The sequence below is a fragment of the Colletotrichum godetiae genome, assembly GCF_030913485.1.
Source record: "Colletotrichum godetiae strain CBS 193.32 chromosome Unknown BDP55scaffold_70, whole genome shotgun sequence".
Taxonomy (NCBI): Eukaryota; Fungi; Ascomycota; class Sordariomycetes; order Glomerellales; family Glomerellaceae; genus Colletotrichum; species Colletotrichum godetiae.
Window position 1 is genome coordinate 85,837 of NW_026851318.1, and position 18,940 is coordinate 104,776.

The 18,940-nt window shown below is 52.6% G+C and overlaps 6 protein-coding genes across 6 annotated transcripts; 4 read left to right on the top strand and 2 right to left on the bottom strand.

The window, feature by feature from the left end:
• Nucleotides 1-734: 734 nt before the first annotated feature.
• BDP55DRAFT_733925 (WD domain-containing protein) lies at nt 735-3,971 on the top strand (the record flags this gene model as incomplete). Its single annotated transcript, XM_060580154.1, has 3 exons — nt 735-1,062; nt 1,135-3,819; nt 3,877-3,971. 3 exons carry the CDS (start codon nt 735-737, stop codon nt 3,969-3,971), a joined length of 3,108 nt encoding a protein of 1,035 aa, XP_060423439.1.
• A 292-nt stretch (nt 3,972-4,263) lies between these two features.
• BDP55DRAFT_708103 (solid-state culture-specific ATP-grasp domain-containing protein) lies at nt 4,264-6,033 on the bottom strand (the record flags this gene model as incomplete). Its single annotated transcript, XM_060578092.1, has 1 exon — nt 4,264-6,033. The coding sequence occupies one exon, from the start codon at nt 6,031-6,033 to the stop codon at nt 4,426-4,428; it is 1,608 nt and encodes a 535-aa protein (XP_060423440.1). The 3' UTR covers nt 4,264-4,425.
• A 1,659-nt stretch (nt 6,034-7,692) lies between these two features.
• BDP55DRAFT_637636 (uncharacterized protein) lies at nt 7,693-9,639 on the top strand (the record flags this gene model as incomplete). Its single annotated transcript, XM_060573003.1, has 4 exons — nt 7,693-7,703; nt 7,790-8,582; nt 8,831-8,887; nt 9,244-9,639. 4 exons carry the CDS (start codon nt 7,693-7,695, stop codon nt 9,637-9,639), a joined length of 1,257 nt encoding a protein of 418 aa, XP_060423441.1.
• Nucleotides 9,640-10,356: 717 nt separating this feature from the next.
• Nucleotides 10,357-10,749, top strand: BDP55DRAFT_637637 (uncharacterized protein; the record flags this gene model as incomplete). The annotated part of the gene is made up of 1 exon (XM_060573004.1): nt 10,357-10,749. The coding sequence occupies one exon, from the start codon at nt 10,357-10,359 to the stop codon at nt 10,747-10,749; it is 393 nt and encodes a 130-aa protein (XP_060423442.1).
• A 2,206-nt stretch (nt 10,750-12,955) lies between these two features.
• On the top strand, nt 12,956-15,025 carry BDP55DRAFT_564753 (uncharacterized protein; the record flags this gene model as incomplete). Its single annotated transcript, XM_060570358.1, has 2 exons — nt 12,956-14,071; nt 14,138-15,025. 2 exons carry the CDS (start codon nt 12,956-12,958, stop codon nt 15,023-15,025), a joined length of 2,004 nt encoding a protein of 667 aa, XP_060423443.1.
• A 299-nt stretch (nt 15,026-15,324) lies between these two features.
• BDP55DRAFT_637639 (uncharacterized protein) lies at nt 15,325-18,675 on the bottom strand (the record flags this gene model as incomplete). Its single annotated transcript, XM_060573005.1, has 1 exon — nt 15,325-18,675. The coding sequence occupies one exon, from the start codon at nt 18,673-18,675 to the stop codon at nt 15,325-15,327; it is 3,351 nt and encodes a 1,116-aa protein (XP_060423444.1).
• Between the last annotated feature and the right edge of the window lie 265 nt (nt 18,676-18,940).

Here is an 18,940-nt window from a genome sequence, read left to right on the forward strand (position 1 = left end):
CCTTTCAAGAAGATTTTGTCAGCTTGATTTGCTATGATCCCGCCGTGGCATCATTTGCCGATCGGAATCCTGCAGTTTTGAGGGTGAGGATGAACAGAAACACCGCTAATTATCACGGAAATGTGGACCCTGAAGGAGAAATTGCCAGCCGACTCCGCTCCGCGACAGCGCCGGCAAGGTTCTCCACCAAAATTGCCCGGCTCCGGGAATCGAACGGAAGGAGGACGATTACCTTATCCTTTGCCATCTGTCCAGGTGCTCCTTCCAGGTTCAAGGTAAAGTACAATCGATACGGATAGGTAGATAAGTAAGGTACGTATCCGTCCTCGCCAGAGGAGGGTCATTAATCCGTCCCGAGGCTGTGTGTCACTCGAATGAGGTGGTCTGTGCAGCAGCTCAAGAGGTAGCAGTTTTGGTGCCAAATGGCCGCTCATTTAGCGTACGCAGCAGCAGGAGCTTTGGACGCGAATTCCAGGGCGTCCGGGCTCCGCAAAACGCGTTTTCTTGAGATTCAATCAACCCCAATTTGTGCCCACCTGTTTGGTCTGTCGCCTTTTTTTGTCTTTGGCATTGGTTCCCCAGCTTCACTATCACCAACCACATCACGGCGCATCAATCGCATCACCTATCCCATCGACGAGAGCTTCAGCAACATATCGTCAACATCGCATTTACATTCAAACCCTCCTATCTGACCGTTGACCTGGTCTAAATGACCCTGGAGGCCGCTCGCGATGCGCGTCATTAAGCCCACGTGGCTGAGCCATTCCGGCGAGCAGAAGGACTTCGAGGTGTACAGCTGTCACGTATCCTCCGACGGGAAACGACTCGCGACTGCTGGAGGCGATGGTCATGTCAGAGTGTGGTCAACCGAGGCAATTTACGGCGATGCGAATGGTGACGCAGAAGGCAAGCCGAGACAGCTCTGCCATATGAGCCATCACCTCGGTACAATCCACTCTGTCCGCTTCTCTCCAAACGGTCGATATCTCGCATCAGGTGCCGACGACAAGCTTATTTGCGTATACCACCTTGACAAGAGCCCTCCTGTTGCCTCCTTTGGTAATGCGCTCCTGCCGGAAGCCAATGCGCTGTGCCCTCCTACGTGATGGGGATTCTAATGCAAGACAATAGGACTTGGCGCCGAACCTCCACCGGTCGAGAATTGGAAGACATACAAACGACTTGTCGGCCACGAGAACGACGTCCAGGATCTTGCCTGGTCCTACGACTCCTCTATACTGGTGTCGGTTGGCTTGGACTCCAAGATCGTGGTCTGGTCGGGCCATAGCTTCGAGAAGCTGAAGACCATAACCGTCCACTCCAGTCACGTAAAAGGCATCACGTTCGATCCAGCAAATAAGTTTTTCGCGACCGCCAGCGACGACCGAACGATCAAGATCTTCCGTTTCACGCCCCCTGCGCCGAATGCGACGCAACATGATATGGTTAACAACTTCGTGCTGGAGCAAACAATCAGCGGGCCCTTCAAGAGTTCACCACTGACTACATATTTCCGACGGTGTTCCTGGTCTCCTGACGGCAACCACATTGCAGCTCCAAACGCCGTCAATGGTCCTGTCAGTTCAGTCGCGATAATCGAGCGAACCCGATGGGACAGTGAGATCAACCTGATCGGCCACGAAGGCCCGACCGAGGTCTGCATGTTCTCTCCACGCCTGTTTCATACGGAGAACCCGGCGGAGCAACCAGACAACAATGCCCTCGTTACTGTTATAGCGTCAGCAGGCCAAGACAAGACTCTCAGTATCTGGAACACGAACACGTCACGACCTGTAGTCATTCTGCAGGACGTAGCCAGCAAATCCATTTCTGACCTGGCTTGGTCACCCGACGGAACTACCATTTTCGCCGCCAGCTTGGACGGTACGCTCCTAGGGATTTCGTTCGACCACGGAGAGCTGGGCTGGGTTGCAGATGCTGGCGAAAACGATAAGGCTCTTCAGAAGTATGGCGCGTCACGGAAAGGCATGGGTATCGCAGAGGATATAGAAGGTCTGAACCTGGAAAACCAAAGCAAAGCTGGCGAGTCTCGTGCTGCAGAGTCCAGGATGGGCGCTCTGATGGGCGATCCGGGTTCTTCCAAGGGAGCAACGCCTGCAACAAACGGCACCAAACCAAATGGGATAGCTACAGGCACCTCGACACCAAAGCCCACGAACGGTAACGTTGAGCCGGAGAAGGAGAAGCCGGCAGAAGAGAATGGTGACAAGTCGGGGGAGAGGGTCAAGGAGCTCAAGTCTAGGGTGACAGTTGGCAAGGACGGTAGGAAACGTGTTGCGCCTCTCCTTGTCTCCTCATCCGGCACCGGCCAGTCATCTCTTCCTCAAACTCAGCTAGTGGGCTCGACATCGACCTCAAAAGCCGCGCAGAACGATACGCCTCAGACCATTCTAGACCTCGAAAGACCGTTTGAAGGACTCCCCAAAGGTGGCGTAGCTGCCATGTTGCTCGGGAATAAGCGCAAGGCCACAGTCCTTGAGGGCGAGGAAGAAGAAGATCCTGCATCAAAGCGGCAGGCAACAGGACCAACGCCCGTGGTGCTGAATGGCGTCGACGGCGTCGAGCCGGCTTCCGTCGTGCCAGCTGCCTACGGCGTTGTACCCACGCCCGAATATCTTAGGCCTGCGGTATTAAATCCATCGATTGCCTTCGCTCAAATCCGGTTGGCAGTGCCAAAGGTCAGATCTCAGATTGTGAGGCCACTCGAACGCGGGGTCTTGCTCCCGGAAAGCAGCAAAGATGAAGCTTCCAAGGTGCCCGAAAACATCATCCTCGAGGCCCGAAATCCTGTTCAAATCAGGGATCCATCTTTCATTTCCGCTACCAAGCGTGGAGCGCTTCTTTGGCAAGACTACCTGCCCAGAGCAGTAATCCTTGTCACTGGAAATAAGAACTTTTGGGCAGTGGCATGCGAGGACGGCAGTATCTACACCTGGACGCCCGCTGGACGCCGATTGATGAACCCGATTATCATGGAATCCCAACCAGTCATTCTCGAGTGCCGTAATAATTATTTACTATGCATCAACGCTGTCGGCCTTTGCCACGTCTGGGATCTGCAGAGACAAGCAGCTCTGCATCCCCCAGTATCGCTTGGTCCCGTCCTCGAACTTGCGACAACAACGCTCAACCTCAACACAACAACACCAGGTCCCGGCATCACATCAGCCCAGCTCAACTCAACTGGCCACATTGTTGTTACACTGACTAACGGAGACGGATATTGCTACACTCGGGACATGTATACATGGCAGCGGGTTAGCGAAGCCTGGTGGGCTGTTGGCTCCCAGTACTGGAACAGCAACGACTCTTCGATTGGCGCTCTGCAGTCAACTGCCGTTGGACCCGTCACACCCGCGAAGCCCAAGGACGACAGTAAGGCCAATGTCTCCGCCGGCATCATTCCTTACCTCGAGAGGCACACGACCAACGAGTTCCTGCTCAAGGGTCGCGCCTATACCTTGCAGCGCATCGTCAAGATGTTATTGACAAAAGACGGCTTTGAGGGCTTTGAATCAACGGTGAGTATTGCTCACCTTGAGAATCGCATCGCCGCCGCTCTACACCTGGATGCTAGGGACGAGTTCCGCCTTTACTTGTTCATGTATGCGAAGCGTCTTGGTGCCGAGGGTCACCGGGGCAAGGTTGAAGAGCTCCTCAACAGCTTGCTTGGCGGTATCTTGAGGGACAAGGACGAGAAGCCAAGTGAGGGCGGCCGGGGCTGGTTCAGCCAAGAGGACGAAATTTGTGGCTGGGACCGGAAGGAGCTCCTGAAGGGCGTCGTCATGATTCTCGGTAAGTTCATTCTCTCATCGACGCGCCACAAAAGAACTCATGCTAACAATCGCGCAGGCAAGTTCAGAGAACTCCAACGACTGACCATCCAGTACGCGCGCGTGCTCGACCTCAACCTCGAAAGCGACGGGGCGATGGAGATTGAGGCGTGAGCGACGTTCTGACAGGGAAAGTCTGCTGTATTACTTGTAATGAAGAGGCAGCGTTTGTATAGTATACCTACCAAGCGACCCTACGGGTAGTTGGCATGATGAGAAGCAAAAGGGCTGGCAAGGCGTGTTCGTCGCTAGGTTTCGGGAGTCAGCGTACCTATTAGGTGTTTATGGATGGGGTGGGCACGGCGAGCGAGGCATCGTTTTTCACGCTGGCCTTGATTTGGGATGGGACGGGCGTGGCGAAGATACAATTTCAGTTTGGGCTCAAGCTCGTGAATCGTATGCTACAGTTTATCATGTGTTGTTGGAGTCCTATGCTCTGGCAATAGACGCCTCTATCTCGTGGTCAAGTTCCCCCGTCCAGCGGCGTCTCGGTCTACAATTATCCAATCACGCACCCTTCGGAATCTTCAGCAAGTCACTCAACCTCTCGTCTACCTAAACGCACCCGTCAAAACGTCACCTCCTCCGTCGCATCCCGGACTCTCTTCATCGCTCTCCGCAACCCATCCACATCCTCGGCGCCGACAGCCACGTCAGCCAGACTGCACCCCGTATCCGGATCCTCGTACCAGCTGATTATGCACATCTTCCCTGCCTCAAAATCCTCTCGGAAAGACTCAATGAAGGCGTCACGGGACTTGTCGTAGCTGATGGAGAAGGAGGAGGCGCTCCAGAGGCTGCGGGTGGCGAAGTGCGTTCGTAGGAGGGGGAGGCACATTGAGCCAGACGTTCTGATATTGAGGTCGACGATGTGGAAGTTGGGGAAATCAGATTTACCATCTGTTGCATGTGGAATGTCATCGGTGACGCCATTCGCAGCACCATTTCTTGTGCCATCCGTCTGGGGATACGCTGTCGACGATGCCGTCTCCAAGACATCGGCTCCAGCGGGTCCAACGTACCCATACCCCTGCAGCCAAGTCGCAATCTTCTTGACCAACAGCCCAAACTTCTTCTTCAGCTGCTCTTGACGGCGATAGTTGATGGTGCTTCCGATCCACGCATTGTCATCATCTGTCATCTGTTCCGATGCAGCCAGGAAAATCGAATCGCTTCCGTTGTCCGCAACGAAGAACGTCAAGCCGTAGTTTTCCATGGGATTCTCGACCACGTCAGAAAGGATCAGAGCTGCAGGCTGGAGATGCGCGTTTGACTCCGTCACCGAAGAGAGAAGCTTGCGCAGGATGCCGTTTCTAAAGTCCTGCACCAACTCCTGACGCTCGTCCTCGTTGTTGATGATGTACGTCCCCGCACCACCAAAAGTCTGCTGGTTCTTGAGGACGAACGGCAGAGGGTGGGATTCGAGATCCGTGTAGACTCTCTCGCTTTGCTCTTCCAGCCATCTGCTCCGACTTCCTGTACAGCACTCCGGGATGACAAACTCTGCTGCGTCGCCGCCGTAGCATGAAGCACAGCACGCCCACGCATCACCTGCTAGCCCATCGACCTCGAGAATCTTGGCTTTCGGGGTAGGAAGGCCCGACTGCGCGAGCGCAGCCTTGGAGTTGAGAAACCAGTGCGTCTCAGGCGGGACGATGAGATTGTTGTACGACTCTAGGCCGTCTAGGACGATTTTATACGCGATGAGGTCGATGCCGGCTTCCTTAATGGGGATCTCTGAAGGTCCAGGGCAGAAAATGAGATCTGGCTGCTGAGTTTTGGACAGCACGAACAGAGTTCTTTCCGCCTCACGGCTATCGTGTAGCTTTTGCTTCTTGGAGTCGTTGATACGGAAGAGGATGACTGCTGTATCGCCGCTGATGAAGGCGTCTCGTTGAGGGATCAGCGAGAGGTATTTCACTGCTAGTTCTCGCTGCTGCTGTCTCCCGCCGTCGTCGCCTGGGAGACTACTGCTAGAAGGGTCTTTTGGAACGGCGTTGAAGGGGCTATCTTGATAGAGGTATTTTGCGTTGCGTGGAACGCTGGGGTTGAGTTCTGAGCCGGAATTGACGAGACTGAGGACTTGGGCGATGCGCTTGTCTGCGTTTCTGGGGCTTGCGCAGCGGTAGAGGTCTGTGAGGGTCGTGTCTAGGGTGATTGTTGGTAGGTCTATCATTTTCATCCCTTCTGCTTCTTTTTAAACTTGTAATCTGATGAGTGAGACTGGGTTAACTCTGAGGTGATACTTTTTCGTGAGTTGCACTGGGCATTAACGATCTCGTGCTCAAAGGGTTGAGGAGCATGAGATGTTGATGTCTGCAGATGATGTTTTTGAAGAGGAAGCAGCACTGCTAACTCCTGTGTCTTTAGAATATCGGAAAAGATTCCGTTTGTGGTTGTGATACGTTTGAATTATTCGAGACATTCTAGGGATATTGGTCACTCTTTGCAGATCTTCCAGGCTTGTGAGCGGTTGTCCACCACGGTGCGGCGCCATCCCGCGCCCCTCGGAAGGGAGAGAAAAGAATGGAATATCCTGAGCAGAGAAATTACGCATGACTATTGATGTCATCGTCTCCATCCATATTGGTAGGGCGTCGGTCGGGGGTTCACTTGGACCAGAGACAGGCGCACAGGTCATCCAGCGACGATCTAAGCGGGTCTCGCGTAAGACCTTTGACGTCGTTTTCCGATTGTGGAGATGGCTGAGAGATTCTGGGCAGAGGCTAGGCTTACGGCCTTGACAAGCAACGTTTTGACTTTGAGACGACTACTTTTATTTTTGTGACTGAGCGCTGTGGCAAGGTAAAAGGTGTGTCGTTGTGAGATGCAGTCTCGACCTTTACGGCCTACTTACCCTAGCAGCTCCTGGCGAGCTTTTACTTGCATCACCACCGCTAAGAAGAATCTATCATGTGCAGGTCAACGCTGGAACTACGGCGAGGTTACATGTGATAAAAATCTTTACTAGTGCAGTGATAATCTATGTACGGCGTGGCACATTGCAGCTCTCGGTCCCGGCTTATAACCCTAGGTTTCCAACATGAAAGACAAGACACAAGGTAAGACTTGGGCAGTATTCAAACATAAGAAGCATATAATCCAGGGGACGTCTGGAATCAGCGCTAAAAGCATTCGTTAGAGGCCCCAATATACTTCCATCAGCGTAGTAAGAATGGCACGGTGCGTGGCGGGGATGGCTCAGTGATACCAACCGCAGAGTACCTTCCCAACATACCTCAGTGAAGGTATCTCCGATTGTTTGGACCTGGCTACTTACAGGTCGTCCTGATCTTTTCTCGCGCTGCTTTTCGGAGGTATTTTGACGTGACGCGTCAAGAAGCTGCCCCCCCCCCCCCCCCCCCCCGCCACTGGCAGCTTCTTCAAGCCATTCTTCTTCTACCGTCTCACCAAGATTGATGAATATCGAGATCTGAACTTCCTGTCTCCGAATCGTCTCCGACGTATCAACTTGCTAATAATTTCCTTATATGCAAATCGTTATTTACCACACATCCGCAATGACTGATGTTAAATTTCCTCAGTTTCGGCTCCTCCCTGGCGAGATCCGAGATTTCATCTGGGACCACGCCGTTCGATCCCGCGGCTACCGAGGCGTTCACTAATTTTGGGTGATAGACACTTATGTTATCTCCTCGTTCGCGAGGATAAGGAGGTTTAAACAAAACCACCTCGTCGAGAAAGTCCACAAGGGCCAAATCTAGGTTTTAGCGGCTCCATTCTCAACGCTGGACATCATTGGATCGTCAAAAACCCATCATCCTATGCGATTGGCGGGGGTCTCTGGGTCGCCTGTAGAGAGTCCCGTGCAGCTATGTGTCGCAGGTATAAACCAAGTACGACGGAAGGGATCGATAGGAGAACGGTAGAACCAGACTTCGGTTCCCCTCAAACGACTCGGCCACCTTCAGAGTCAGCGACGGCAAGAGTGACCAGTGGTTTACGGTCCTCCCAGAATCCGACCTCTTCGTTTTGCAGTCCGTCAGCTGCATACCTGACTTCATAGGGTTGAGCCACGACTCGCTTTTCTCCTCAGACGACCGGAAGCATGTGCTCGTACATGCTGAAAACTCCGCAAACGTATTCGATCCTACATGGAACGTTGAGGAGCTCCGCCAGTACGAAAGAGATATAGAATGGGATCCTTCACACGATCCAATCAAATACCCTCCCAGAAACCTATCATCAACTGCGCATTCGAAGGACCGCTTTGACGTGTACGATTCGTTATTACAGGCCTCAATGAATCTGATCGCCAGGGGAGGTTCAAAGCTGTGGCTTATTGACAGCCGCCTACGCCGAAAGCAAACCGTTATATCAAGCGATACGATGCCAATACTCGGAAGCTGGACGTATTCCGGCCAAGGCCAGAAGATGTTTAGGGGGAACGGATGCAAGTTCTATGCGATCTCGGACTATGACACCTTGGAGGTCTGTGGAGACGATGGGGATGGGTACGAGATTGCCGCGCAGGTTTGCCTCTTTGTTGAGGAGCTGGCTTTTGTGGCAAAATTTCAGCATGCATTGCTTCGTGGTATCGATCCCAGCGATAGATATTTGGAACAACTTGGTATTCTAGTCAGGGAGCGAGACTGGATTGGAGGCCAAATAGCTATCCTGTCTGATCAACAACAGGACACAAAGGACATTATCACAGACGGAAGTTTCAAAGGTATAATTATAGACGATGGGCGTCATAGAAAAGTAGGAAGCACGCAGTAGGCCATGACTGGTGTCAAGGGGTATCTAAGAAGCAACTTGGTCAAGTCCAGTGGGACTAAGGAAGAAGGGAAAAGTTTTGAAATGACAGAATATTGTCAAATCTGAAGTATGCCCCAAGAATAGTCCTGACTTGGAGGTTTTTGGGATGCAGGATGCGATGACTACATACGTGCTGACCGAACTTCTTTGTTGGTGCTTGCAGCCATTTGAACTGCATACTCGGTTCATAGACTAATATCTCCCACCTTGCCATATGTGACATGAACAACGATAGACTCAGCATAATTGTAAGTCAAAATGTCCAATTCTGAGCAGCGCAATCGGTGGGAGATAAGGTCGGTGTAGGTAGAACAGCAGTAAAAGGTCGAGGCCACGGGGGCACTGCGACACCTGAAGTAGCGGCATAGTTTTTCATTTAGCGATAAGGCAGGTAACTGAGTCCTGGAAGAGAAGAGAAGCAAATCTGCAGGGATGAGCATACACCTGTAGCCTGTGACCTTCGAGTTTCGAGGCATAACGGCCTCCACGATATTGCCGTTCAGTAAAGGTCGGCTTCGCCGTCTTTGATACAACGCACTCCTGTAGAACACGCAGATACTACTACCTATATTAAAAGACAGAGAAGATGAACTTATCGTAGTAGAAGCACGAGATCTGGGATCTTCCACAGCATGAGTTGCGGCACCCGACTGTCCGAGTTTCCAGCTATATTGAGATTCGCGAGGTGGGGGTTTCTATCTCTGTCTTATTCAATTTCTGCTCACTTGAATTTCAAAAATCTCACCGGAGGCAAGAAATGATTGATTCGTTCGCTGAACTGGAGCATTGTGATGTTGTTGTGATCTACTACTTTATGACTGATATTGCCATCCGAGTTAAGGTCCAAAGGTTAATGATTTTAGTGGCTATTCGGTGCAGGAAACACACCCCAAATGTGGAAAAGCTAGCCGTTTCTCTCAGGGTTGCTCCGTCTGGCATTCAACAGATCATCAATCCAATTTTTATTTTCCCTAGTACGCTCCAACCTACTCGCCTGTAATACGAACGGCTAGCGAAGATTGCAGCGGTGTTTAATCATTTAAGCTTTGTAAACCTTGCTTGCGTTAGGCGGCCTATTTGTGTTAGCGGACTATTGACTGGTCCGAGTCCCAGTTTACAGAGGTTCGGCTCCGAACAATTCGCTTTCGGATAGCCCTGTTCCAACTTTCAGCTTACAACAAGTGAACAGCACCACTTTGTAGCTCCGGCTCCTCGTGTGCTGAATCATGTGTACCTCGATACGCGGACTAGTCCGTGTTGTTTAGTGTGTGCGGACTGGCCGATGAGATTAAGGTCACCCGACCAAGCTGTTGATCTTCATTCATGAAGTTTATCCTGCCGGCATCCGTTCACCGGTGGGATAATTCGTTGCAGTGGGCTTCTACAGGCGGTCGAGCAAATCAGCGACTGAGTTGCGTTGAATATCGACCCGCCGGTACAAGTCATGTACAACATGTGAGGCATAGCGTGTTCTTGGATACTATCGATGGAAATTACCATGGCCAGGCGGTTGACTTGAAGACATTGTGCAAGAGTATTTGAGTCGACGGGTTGGTCTGCCATCTATGATTTCCAAGCCAGCATTCCATTGTCATTCAAACTATCAAAACTTCTCGTCATACCGCACACCAGTCAGACATCATCTCTTCATTTCTTCCACAAAATTCGACGCCTTAATCTCTACGGTACAAACCCTTAAACTACCTAGACAGCAAACATGAAGTTCCAAGCCATCCTCCTCCTCGCGGCCAGCGCCATCGCCGCACCTACGCCAGAGGCAGTTGCCGAGCCAGCTCCCGCCGATGTTGGCGCCACAACCAAGGCTCAACGCCTCTTGTGCTCCGGTCTCTGGACTGGAAACGACCTTAGCTTCGGAGACCTCAAGTGGGCAATGGATAACCGCAGAGATGAGTTGCAGCTCAAGGCCGGATGGTGGAACGAGGTCAACACCGCCTGCAGATCGACAGATGGCAGGAACATTGCGCAAAATGGTATCTGGATCACCTATAACCACGCACGAAGCACCCAGGCGAAGACGACTTTAAAGTTCAACGGCGCGGTGGTTTGCTCGCCGCAGAGCGACTGGCGTCTTAAGTGCGACAAGGCTTGAGTGCTGACATGAGGATCGAAGTGTTTAATGAAGAGCGCTCCGAGAGCGTTTAAACATGCCTAGCGATGCATTTACAACAATGAGGCAGCTTTTGAATAATGTCAACAATCAATAAGCCACTTCATCATGAAGATGTCTGCCTGGTGCCGTGACCCATCCAGGAGACCTGATGTAATTTCAACTCGGGAGTCTTCTGTCAAGTTATTGAGCGACAAGTTCACAATTTCGGGGAATCGGGCGTCCTGTGAAAGGTAAAAATCGTAGGCATCCTTCTTGCATGTCGCTTGGCCGCACTACTACAGGGACAGCCCATTTGCTTGTCGAAGTAGAAGAACCTTTCCGCCAAGGTCACATAGTAAGTCATTCACGTGACTTTGACGAATACATAAGTAATTCCTTGAGCTAGCAAGTCAAACGGCTACTCTCTTAAGGCCGCCACATAATTCCTTCTCAAAAGACAACGGCATCAATGCAGACATCTCATCTCTCTCACATAAGGTATGGTAGACAGGTAGGGGGGTTTCGGACGAAAGCTCCGGGGGTAGGAACTCTAGCCTAAAAAGCTTTAGTGTTCACATTGATAGCGTTTGTATCAGTGGATAGCTGGATTTCAGCTTTTATCTCATGGAAAGAAGTAGTCTGTGTCGCTATTGAGGTGATCCAGTCAACGCCCATCCTCTTCATTACCTACCCATACCGCCGGGTCTTCTGCAGTAAGTTGACCGCATACAAAAGGATGAGAGTCCCGACGGACTGTTCCTAGTATAATTACTGAAGATATCCTTTACAAGGGATGATCTTCTTTTCACGCTTCCAGCCTGTTAAAGCAAGGCGTTACCTTCCGTGCCAGTGCCTTCTCAGATTGCCAATCTCATCTACTGCGTCAATATTTACAGCCCAAAAAAGTCCAGAGACCTCTGACAGATGTAATCAGGCGCTACCACAAGACATTCGCAATTCTTGAGGTGTTATGTTTCAAAGACTGGACTTGCGTTTGGCTTCACCGGCTCTAGTCAAGTACGTGATGATCGCCGTCTGGTAATCGATTCTTGGCGAAAGGAACGCGGCAGAAATTGTGCATTCAAGAGACGACGGGCATCACATATGCTGATCTTCTTCTCTTGGGACAATCAGGGGCCCTAAGAATGCTGTCCGTCGAAGGTGCTCCGTTGGGCTAAGTCAACATGTTTCACACGAGCTGTCGGGCCTCCCAGCTGAATGCAGTCGGGGTCTCAGATGAATCTGCTGGAACTTGAACATCGGTACCGACGACTCCACATCTAACAGTCAATACCAGTTCATTTTAGTTCGAGCCGAACGATAATTGGGTAAGAAACGCGCGTGTCTTTGCCTTAGATAGTCAAATCTTCTGCGGGGGAGGCGCCAGCAACCCCGGCAGTAATTTTCAAAGTTGAACTGTACCTAGGTACTCGACGCGGGGGAAGATATAACCGCTTTCGGTCATATAGCTCAGTCAGTTTGTCTCCATTCTAAGCGACGAGTTTGTAGATTAACGTAACAGAGACAAGGACCATTCCCATTGTGGCAAGCTATGCCCTGCGCGCGGGATAAGTCTCGAACTCACGTCCTTCGCCATCTTAGATCCTCATGCAAGGGCCAATCAGACCTTTTCACGTTCTTCGGCCCATGCGAGAGGGCTGCCTGTGGCTGGCTCAGCTACGACAACTAGGGATGCAAGCATGAACATTGAGGTCCCTGGTGTTTACCGACATCGCCACATCGCCTAGCCTCTATCAACAAGCAGGTCTCGGACTACTCTGTAGATCAAGAAGCTGCGAATGTTGCTTCATCGCTATCGCAAGCCATCCTATTTGCCCGGTGGGCCTCTTTGGGATGAAAGGGCGGAGATTGGGGTCTTGCTAGTTTGGTCGGTGCTGCTTTGGGAAACCAGCCATACTCCAGCTGTGTCTCAGCCTCTCAGGAACGAAATTCGTGCTCATCATTCCCATACGAGCGGTATCGATGACCATTCTTTGAAAATAGCAGAAGCGGAGGTGACCGGGTCGTGTCGTCGTGAGTTTGTCCCCGTCAAGCCCATGCCTTAAAAGTCCCGCGTCGCATGTGCGATCTGACCTGACCGAATCCGGTTCGCTAAGTCTGTTGATATTCCCCTTAACCCATGGCCGAGGGCTTCTACCAGTCTTTGGATTCTACTCTTGCTTCACACTTTGGACTACACAGCAATATGGCGACGACTCACGATCACAACCATGACCACTCCCAGACCCATCTGGGAGTGGACATTGACATCCACACCCCTCTTACTCCGGGCGAATCGGATTTGCTAACGAGCGAGATGTCGGGCCTGAGCATCAACGAAAGAAGCCGGCCTCGCCTTATCCCGTCTTACCCATCCGCGACATCTCCTCGTACAAGCAGTCCTACTGGGTCTGTCCGGAGCGCGTATACTACCAAGCGCCGCGTCAGCCGTCGCTCCTACAGCAATGAGTTCCATTCAAGCTCCCACAGTTCCAGCTTCAGTTCAGAGGTGTCGAAGGAGCTCACCCGCCAGGCAGAGACCGAATTTATGGCTCTCACGGAACTCATGGCTAGCATGTCGAGGCGAAGCATGTCGTTGCGGGAAGTATGGAGCAAGATTATCACCGAGCGCGAGTCCGTTTACTCTGAGATGCACCGCATGACCGAGCGCTACGAGGAGTTGACCGAGGTCATGGAGCGCAAGGATAGGGAGCACAGCCACCACAACCACGAGCGGGAGGGTCACAAGCAGGAGCTTGTCAAGGTGCGTCTGGAACTCACTGCCGCCACCAACAATGCTTCCAAGTTCAAGTTGGAGCTGGCATCGAGAGACAACGAATGCAAGACCCTCCGCCACGAAATTGCCGAGGCCAAGGACACCTACACCTACATCAAGAAGGAGCACGAGGAGCTCAAGAAGACTTCGGAGCAGACGAGACTCACTTTGGTTGCCACACAAGCTGCCCGGGTCGATCTCGAGGATCAATGTGGCAAGCTGCGCGGCGAGCGTGCGGAAATGGACTTGAGGCTCACCGAGCTGACCTCCAAGCACGAGGAAATCACCACCAAATTCGAGTCGAACCACAAGGAGCTTGTAGACATCAGGAAGAGCCACCTGATACTTAAGGAGGAGAAGCATGAGTGGCTTCACAGGCGGGGCGAGCTTGAGGACCACATCCGCAAGTGCGACCACAAGTACGATGAGCTGAAGCGGAAGTACAAGGAGACAGAAGAATTGTATGAGAAGAAGAAGTACGAGCTCAAGGAGCAACAGGAGACGGTCATCAGAGTCAAGAACGAAAGGGAAGAGGCTATCACCAAGGTCAAGAGTGAGAAGGAGGAAGCCATCACCAGAATTAAGAACGAGAAGGAAGAGATCATCATCAAGATTAAAAACGAGAAGGAGGAGCTCGAGCAGCACATCATCAGACTCAAGCGCGAACTTGAGGAAGAACACTGCCGGTGGGAAGAGGCTGAAGACAGCTGCGGCAGGTGGAAGCTCAAGTGGGAGCACTGCGACCGTGAAATCATTTCGCTCCGCGAAGAGATCTCTCGCATCGAGATCACACGTACCGAGCTACGGGAAACCATCACGAAGAAGACAGAAGAGCTTCGTATTCTCATTATCGAGAAGAAGCGCCTCAAGGACGAGGGCGAGCGTGCTGTCGGTCGCGCCAACGAGAACCACCGCCAGCTTCTGCTCGTTCAGGAGACCCTCAGCCATACCGAGACCATTCTCAAGAAGTCGCAAGAGGAGATCCATACCAAGATGGAGCGCATCGAGCGTCTCGACTGCGACCTAGGCGATGCCAGGAAGCAGGTCGAGAAGCTCCAGATCGAGATTGAGAGCCACCAGTCCGTCTCGGCCGTGCTCAAGATCGAGGTCGAGACGCTCAACAACAGGTGCGGCGCCCTCAAGGCCAAGTGCCACGAGTGGGAGGTCAGGTATGAGGAGGCCTCCGAGAGCATAACCGAGATCGAGGAGGGAAGCTCGAGCTTCGAGTACGAGATCTCGGCTATGCGCACCATGCTCCGCGAGGCGAGGGAGCAGAAGGAGACGGCCATTACGGCGCGCAACACGGCGGATCGTGAGCGCGACGAGGCTATGATGAGGTTTGAAGAGAAGTGCAGGGCGATGGAGAGGTTGGAAGAGAGGATGAGTGCGCAGATGCATGAAATGAGCTCGCGATCTGGGACCAAGACTGTCACGACGAGTACCAGTCGCAAGTCGGGTCACCGGGTGAATAGTAGTGGCAGCTTTTGCGTTGAAGCCTGACACGGTGACCGTTGGCAGGATCGTGGGCATAAGATTTCGACCTGGCAACAACTATTTTCTTTGTAAACTTCATAGGCATGACCGACCCTGATTCGTAGGATGGCCATACAGCTAGTGCTCCTAATATTACACTACACCTTTAAATTCTCACTCTGCCAAAGTAGCTATGGTTTATGAAATATGAGAGGGATTCATGGGGTCCATATGAATGCTCGTGATGAAATTTTTTATTACTTCTCTCGATTCGCCTTTTGGTATTATCTCCGTATTTTCAACCTAGGTAGGTCGTGGGTATTATGTTAATCTCGCTTGCCCTTCCCTCTGGCATCCTCCTCATCACTGCTTGTCAATGTCGCCTCGCTCGGGTTGATCCTGAAGCTGAAGTCCACAACACCAACCAAGCTGCTCACAGACCGCACCAAGCCTTCTAAATCATCGCACACAAGCGAGCTGCAGACCTGCAGCACCGCGAACTCGGTATATCCGTGTTCCTCCACATTCCTCACGTCCAGAATGCTTCCGCTGCCGAGGGGGCTGACTATCTCCGATAACTCGGCCATACTAGCAATCGTCGAAGTGTCGCTCGTTGGCGACTCCACCACGCTGGGCTTCCGACCTGAGGGGCGCACTTCCGAACCTGTGCGGGTATGCACCGTGACTAGTCTATGCTCGAGCTCACTGCCTCTTCTTTGCATGGCCCGCGGCTCCGGTTCGGGGCCCTTGAGGTGGAGGAGCTTGCGGGTGAGTTCATTCGGTCTCGGAAGTTGCATGAAGGGCGGCAGTGACTGGCCCGATAGCAGCGAGTTGGACAAGAGCGTAAGTGTGGAGAGAATGGTGTGTTGAGTCGGTTCGATCCCAGCAAGAACCTGATTGAGAGCGCGCAGCCAGGCCCGGTCGCTGTCGGACGAGGGGGTCGCTGGTTTGTCACGCGGCTTCCATGTAATGGTGTAGGCAATTAGTGTCAGATACCGCATGGTGCTGGTCGACCGTCTGATGATGTCTTCGTAGGTGGCTCTGGGAAACTTGCCGCCGATATCGGGTTCCCATTTTTGCCATTGCGCATGCTGATCCAAGCTAGGGAGCAGTAGTAGCAGCTTGCCCAGGATGCGACGCCTTTCCTTCTCCATCTTGTGTGCAGGCGTACCGGGCTTCTTGATGTCACCGTGAGTCTCTTCCATCGTTGCCTTGATTGTTTCAGTCACGACGCTGAAATAGTTGGCGAGGAGATAGAGCGAGGCGCTGAGATCCCGTCGGAGCCAGCGCCGGTCGGTGATGGGAGCCGGGAAAATCGTCCAGATGAACGCGATGAAGCAACCAGCCGCAACACAGGCAAGGCGATAGGGTGCCAGGAGGTATGTAGGATAGTACGGTTGTCCCGTGGCGGCGGCGGCTTTTTCCCCAATCTTTTGAACCTGCAGCTCATATCCAATGATGAGGACCTGAGTGATGATGGTAATGAGCCATACAGGCATGAATCGTGGATACTTCAAGACGAAGTACTGCTCGATGAAGATGAACAGCCAGAGGAAGACGATGACTCCGGCGGTGCGCTCAACAACGATGTACCAGATAATGTAGGAGAAGATGACAGCCACACAAGTTCCACCGACTCGACATACGAAGCCAAAGATGGATTGGCCGGCCGTGATGGTCATGCCGATGGCGATCATGATCATGGCCCAAACCAAGCGTTGCTCCGTGAAGAACGTCTGGGTGCTCTGCAAGAAAGCCATGATGCCAACTGTCATGGTAGCAATAGCGACACGGAAGCCGAAGAGCGATTCACCGGATCCGACAAAGGCGGAGAATGCCCTCACCCAGTTACCAAAGTGTTGCCAGAGGCCGTGAGCGTGAAGATGTTCGGGGTCCTTCTTCTTGTTGTATCCGTCACCGGCATATACGATATTCGCACCCATCTCCGCAATATCCGGCGTCTGTTCGGGGGAAGCATCCTCGGTGCTGCAGATACCCTTGAACCATTTCTTGAGGCGTTTCTGGGAAGGGATGATAAGGCGCTTCTTTGCCATTGTGCCGTCTGCCACCTTTGAGTCTGCAAACATGACCAGATCCTGCACCGCTTCACCGAGGGCGAGCATGAGCTTCTCCATGTACAGCATCACATAAAGCTGCGTCTGGTCGCGCTCCCGCATCCTGGTCTCGAGCTTCTTTAGGTGGAGATCCTGGCGTTCCTGCTCCGTCGCAAGCTGTCTCTCCTTTAACCAATTCCTGAGCAGCTCGCCCTTCTTGTCGTTGAAGTTCTGCACTCTCTCGGCGAGGACTTCGGCGAACCCGGCTTCGCCTGGCTTCGAAGTCGCCTTGGCACCTGCCTCCATCTCCACATCGGCACCTTTGGTCTTCTTTGGCTTCGGTGTAAGTTCGAGCACGATTCCGACGTGGTCGAGTCCCTGGTCCATCGCTTCCGTCAGGATTTCGAACGGCTCCAGCAATTGGAGCATGATATCGTTCCAAACTTTCTTTTCCCGGTCCTTCTCTGCGTCCGAGTCGCCGTTGCCATCATTGGCCCCCCATCCGTGTTTTTCGGAGGCACGGCGGAAAATGTCGACAATTGTGCTGATTCCGTTCAATGGAATCATGATGCTTCGCAGGCGGTTGAAGATCTCGCCAATATCCTTGGAGTTAAGCTTGCCGTAAGCGATATCCCTCTTGGCGAAGAGGATGTCTCCGTGCATCTTTCCAAACAGGGCCGAAATCGCCAAGGCCGTGGCCTTGAGCTCGCCGGCGGCCTTTGCCTCCTTTGTCATCTCGGGCTTCTTCTGCTTCTTGTTCTTCTTGAACACATTGCTACTCTTCGTCTGGTGACGCTCAAGCATGTCCGGGCTTGATAGCGTCTTCAAGTAGTTGAGCTGCAGGGCAATGGACTTGCGAACAAGCCCAATGGCACCCTTGAATTCACCGCTCACAACCTTTCTGCTGGAGACGGGGAAAACAAAAAGCGAGACACCGGTAGCAATACCCATGGCGCAAAGCATTGCCACAGTAAGCCGCTTCACGAGCGACTCGGCGGCTGCGGTCGTCACCATCAGCGGGCCAAAGGTGCAGGCTACGTTCATGAAGATGGAGTATATCATGACAGGCAGGTTCATCGCAGGGTACTTGGCTCTCAAAGTATTGGAAATCCAAATGTTGAAGAACAGCCAGACGCCGCAGACGGCGGACTGGCTTGAGTTGTAGACGGGTAATCCAGAGGCCAATTCCTCGGCGGAAGCGGTGTTCCTACGCGCCTGAACACCGGACCACAGCGCCAGCATCGACAGGGCACCGCCAATGCAGATTCCAGTGACATTGAGGACAAGATTCTGAAGGTATTTCCCTCTAGGTAGAATGGCGAGCGCGAGCACCGAGATAATTGGCACGAGATAACCCAATGTTGTGAAGTACTGTGCCACAGGCGTGGATTGGTAGATGGCGATGCCGATGAGAGGCGGTAATGAGCCCTTGAACATCATGATGAGCGTCGGCGCGTCGAGGCCCAATCTTGTCGCCAGGCCCGGCTTCGGCGCCGGTTTCTTTGTCGCTTTACTTGCGGTCGTCGGTGACCGCGCAGGGACGCCATCCGGGTGAGTCTCGGTCTCTGGGGACTGAGACTCGGTGTACCGGTCAGCGTCCGGCTTCTGTTCGTCGGATGCCATGGTTCCTATCGTTTTGCGTTTACGTTTGCGGAATCATCGGCCCCTCGAGCGAACGAGCGGGCAGCTGTTGATTATTCGATTATATTGTCGCGCCCGTAGATCAGTTGAACATAACGGTCCCTCGGCTTCTTGTCTCTGAGGGTTGCGACGACATTGGGTTGAGTTTTCACCCGGGCCGAGGGGTGGGCGATTTGTTTTGTCTCATTGGAGAATGATGTAATTGCGGAGTTCGCCGCATCTGTCCTCACGCGGTACAGAACCCCAA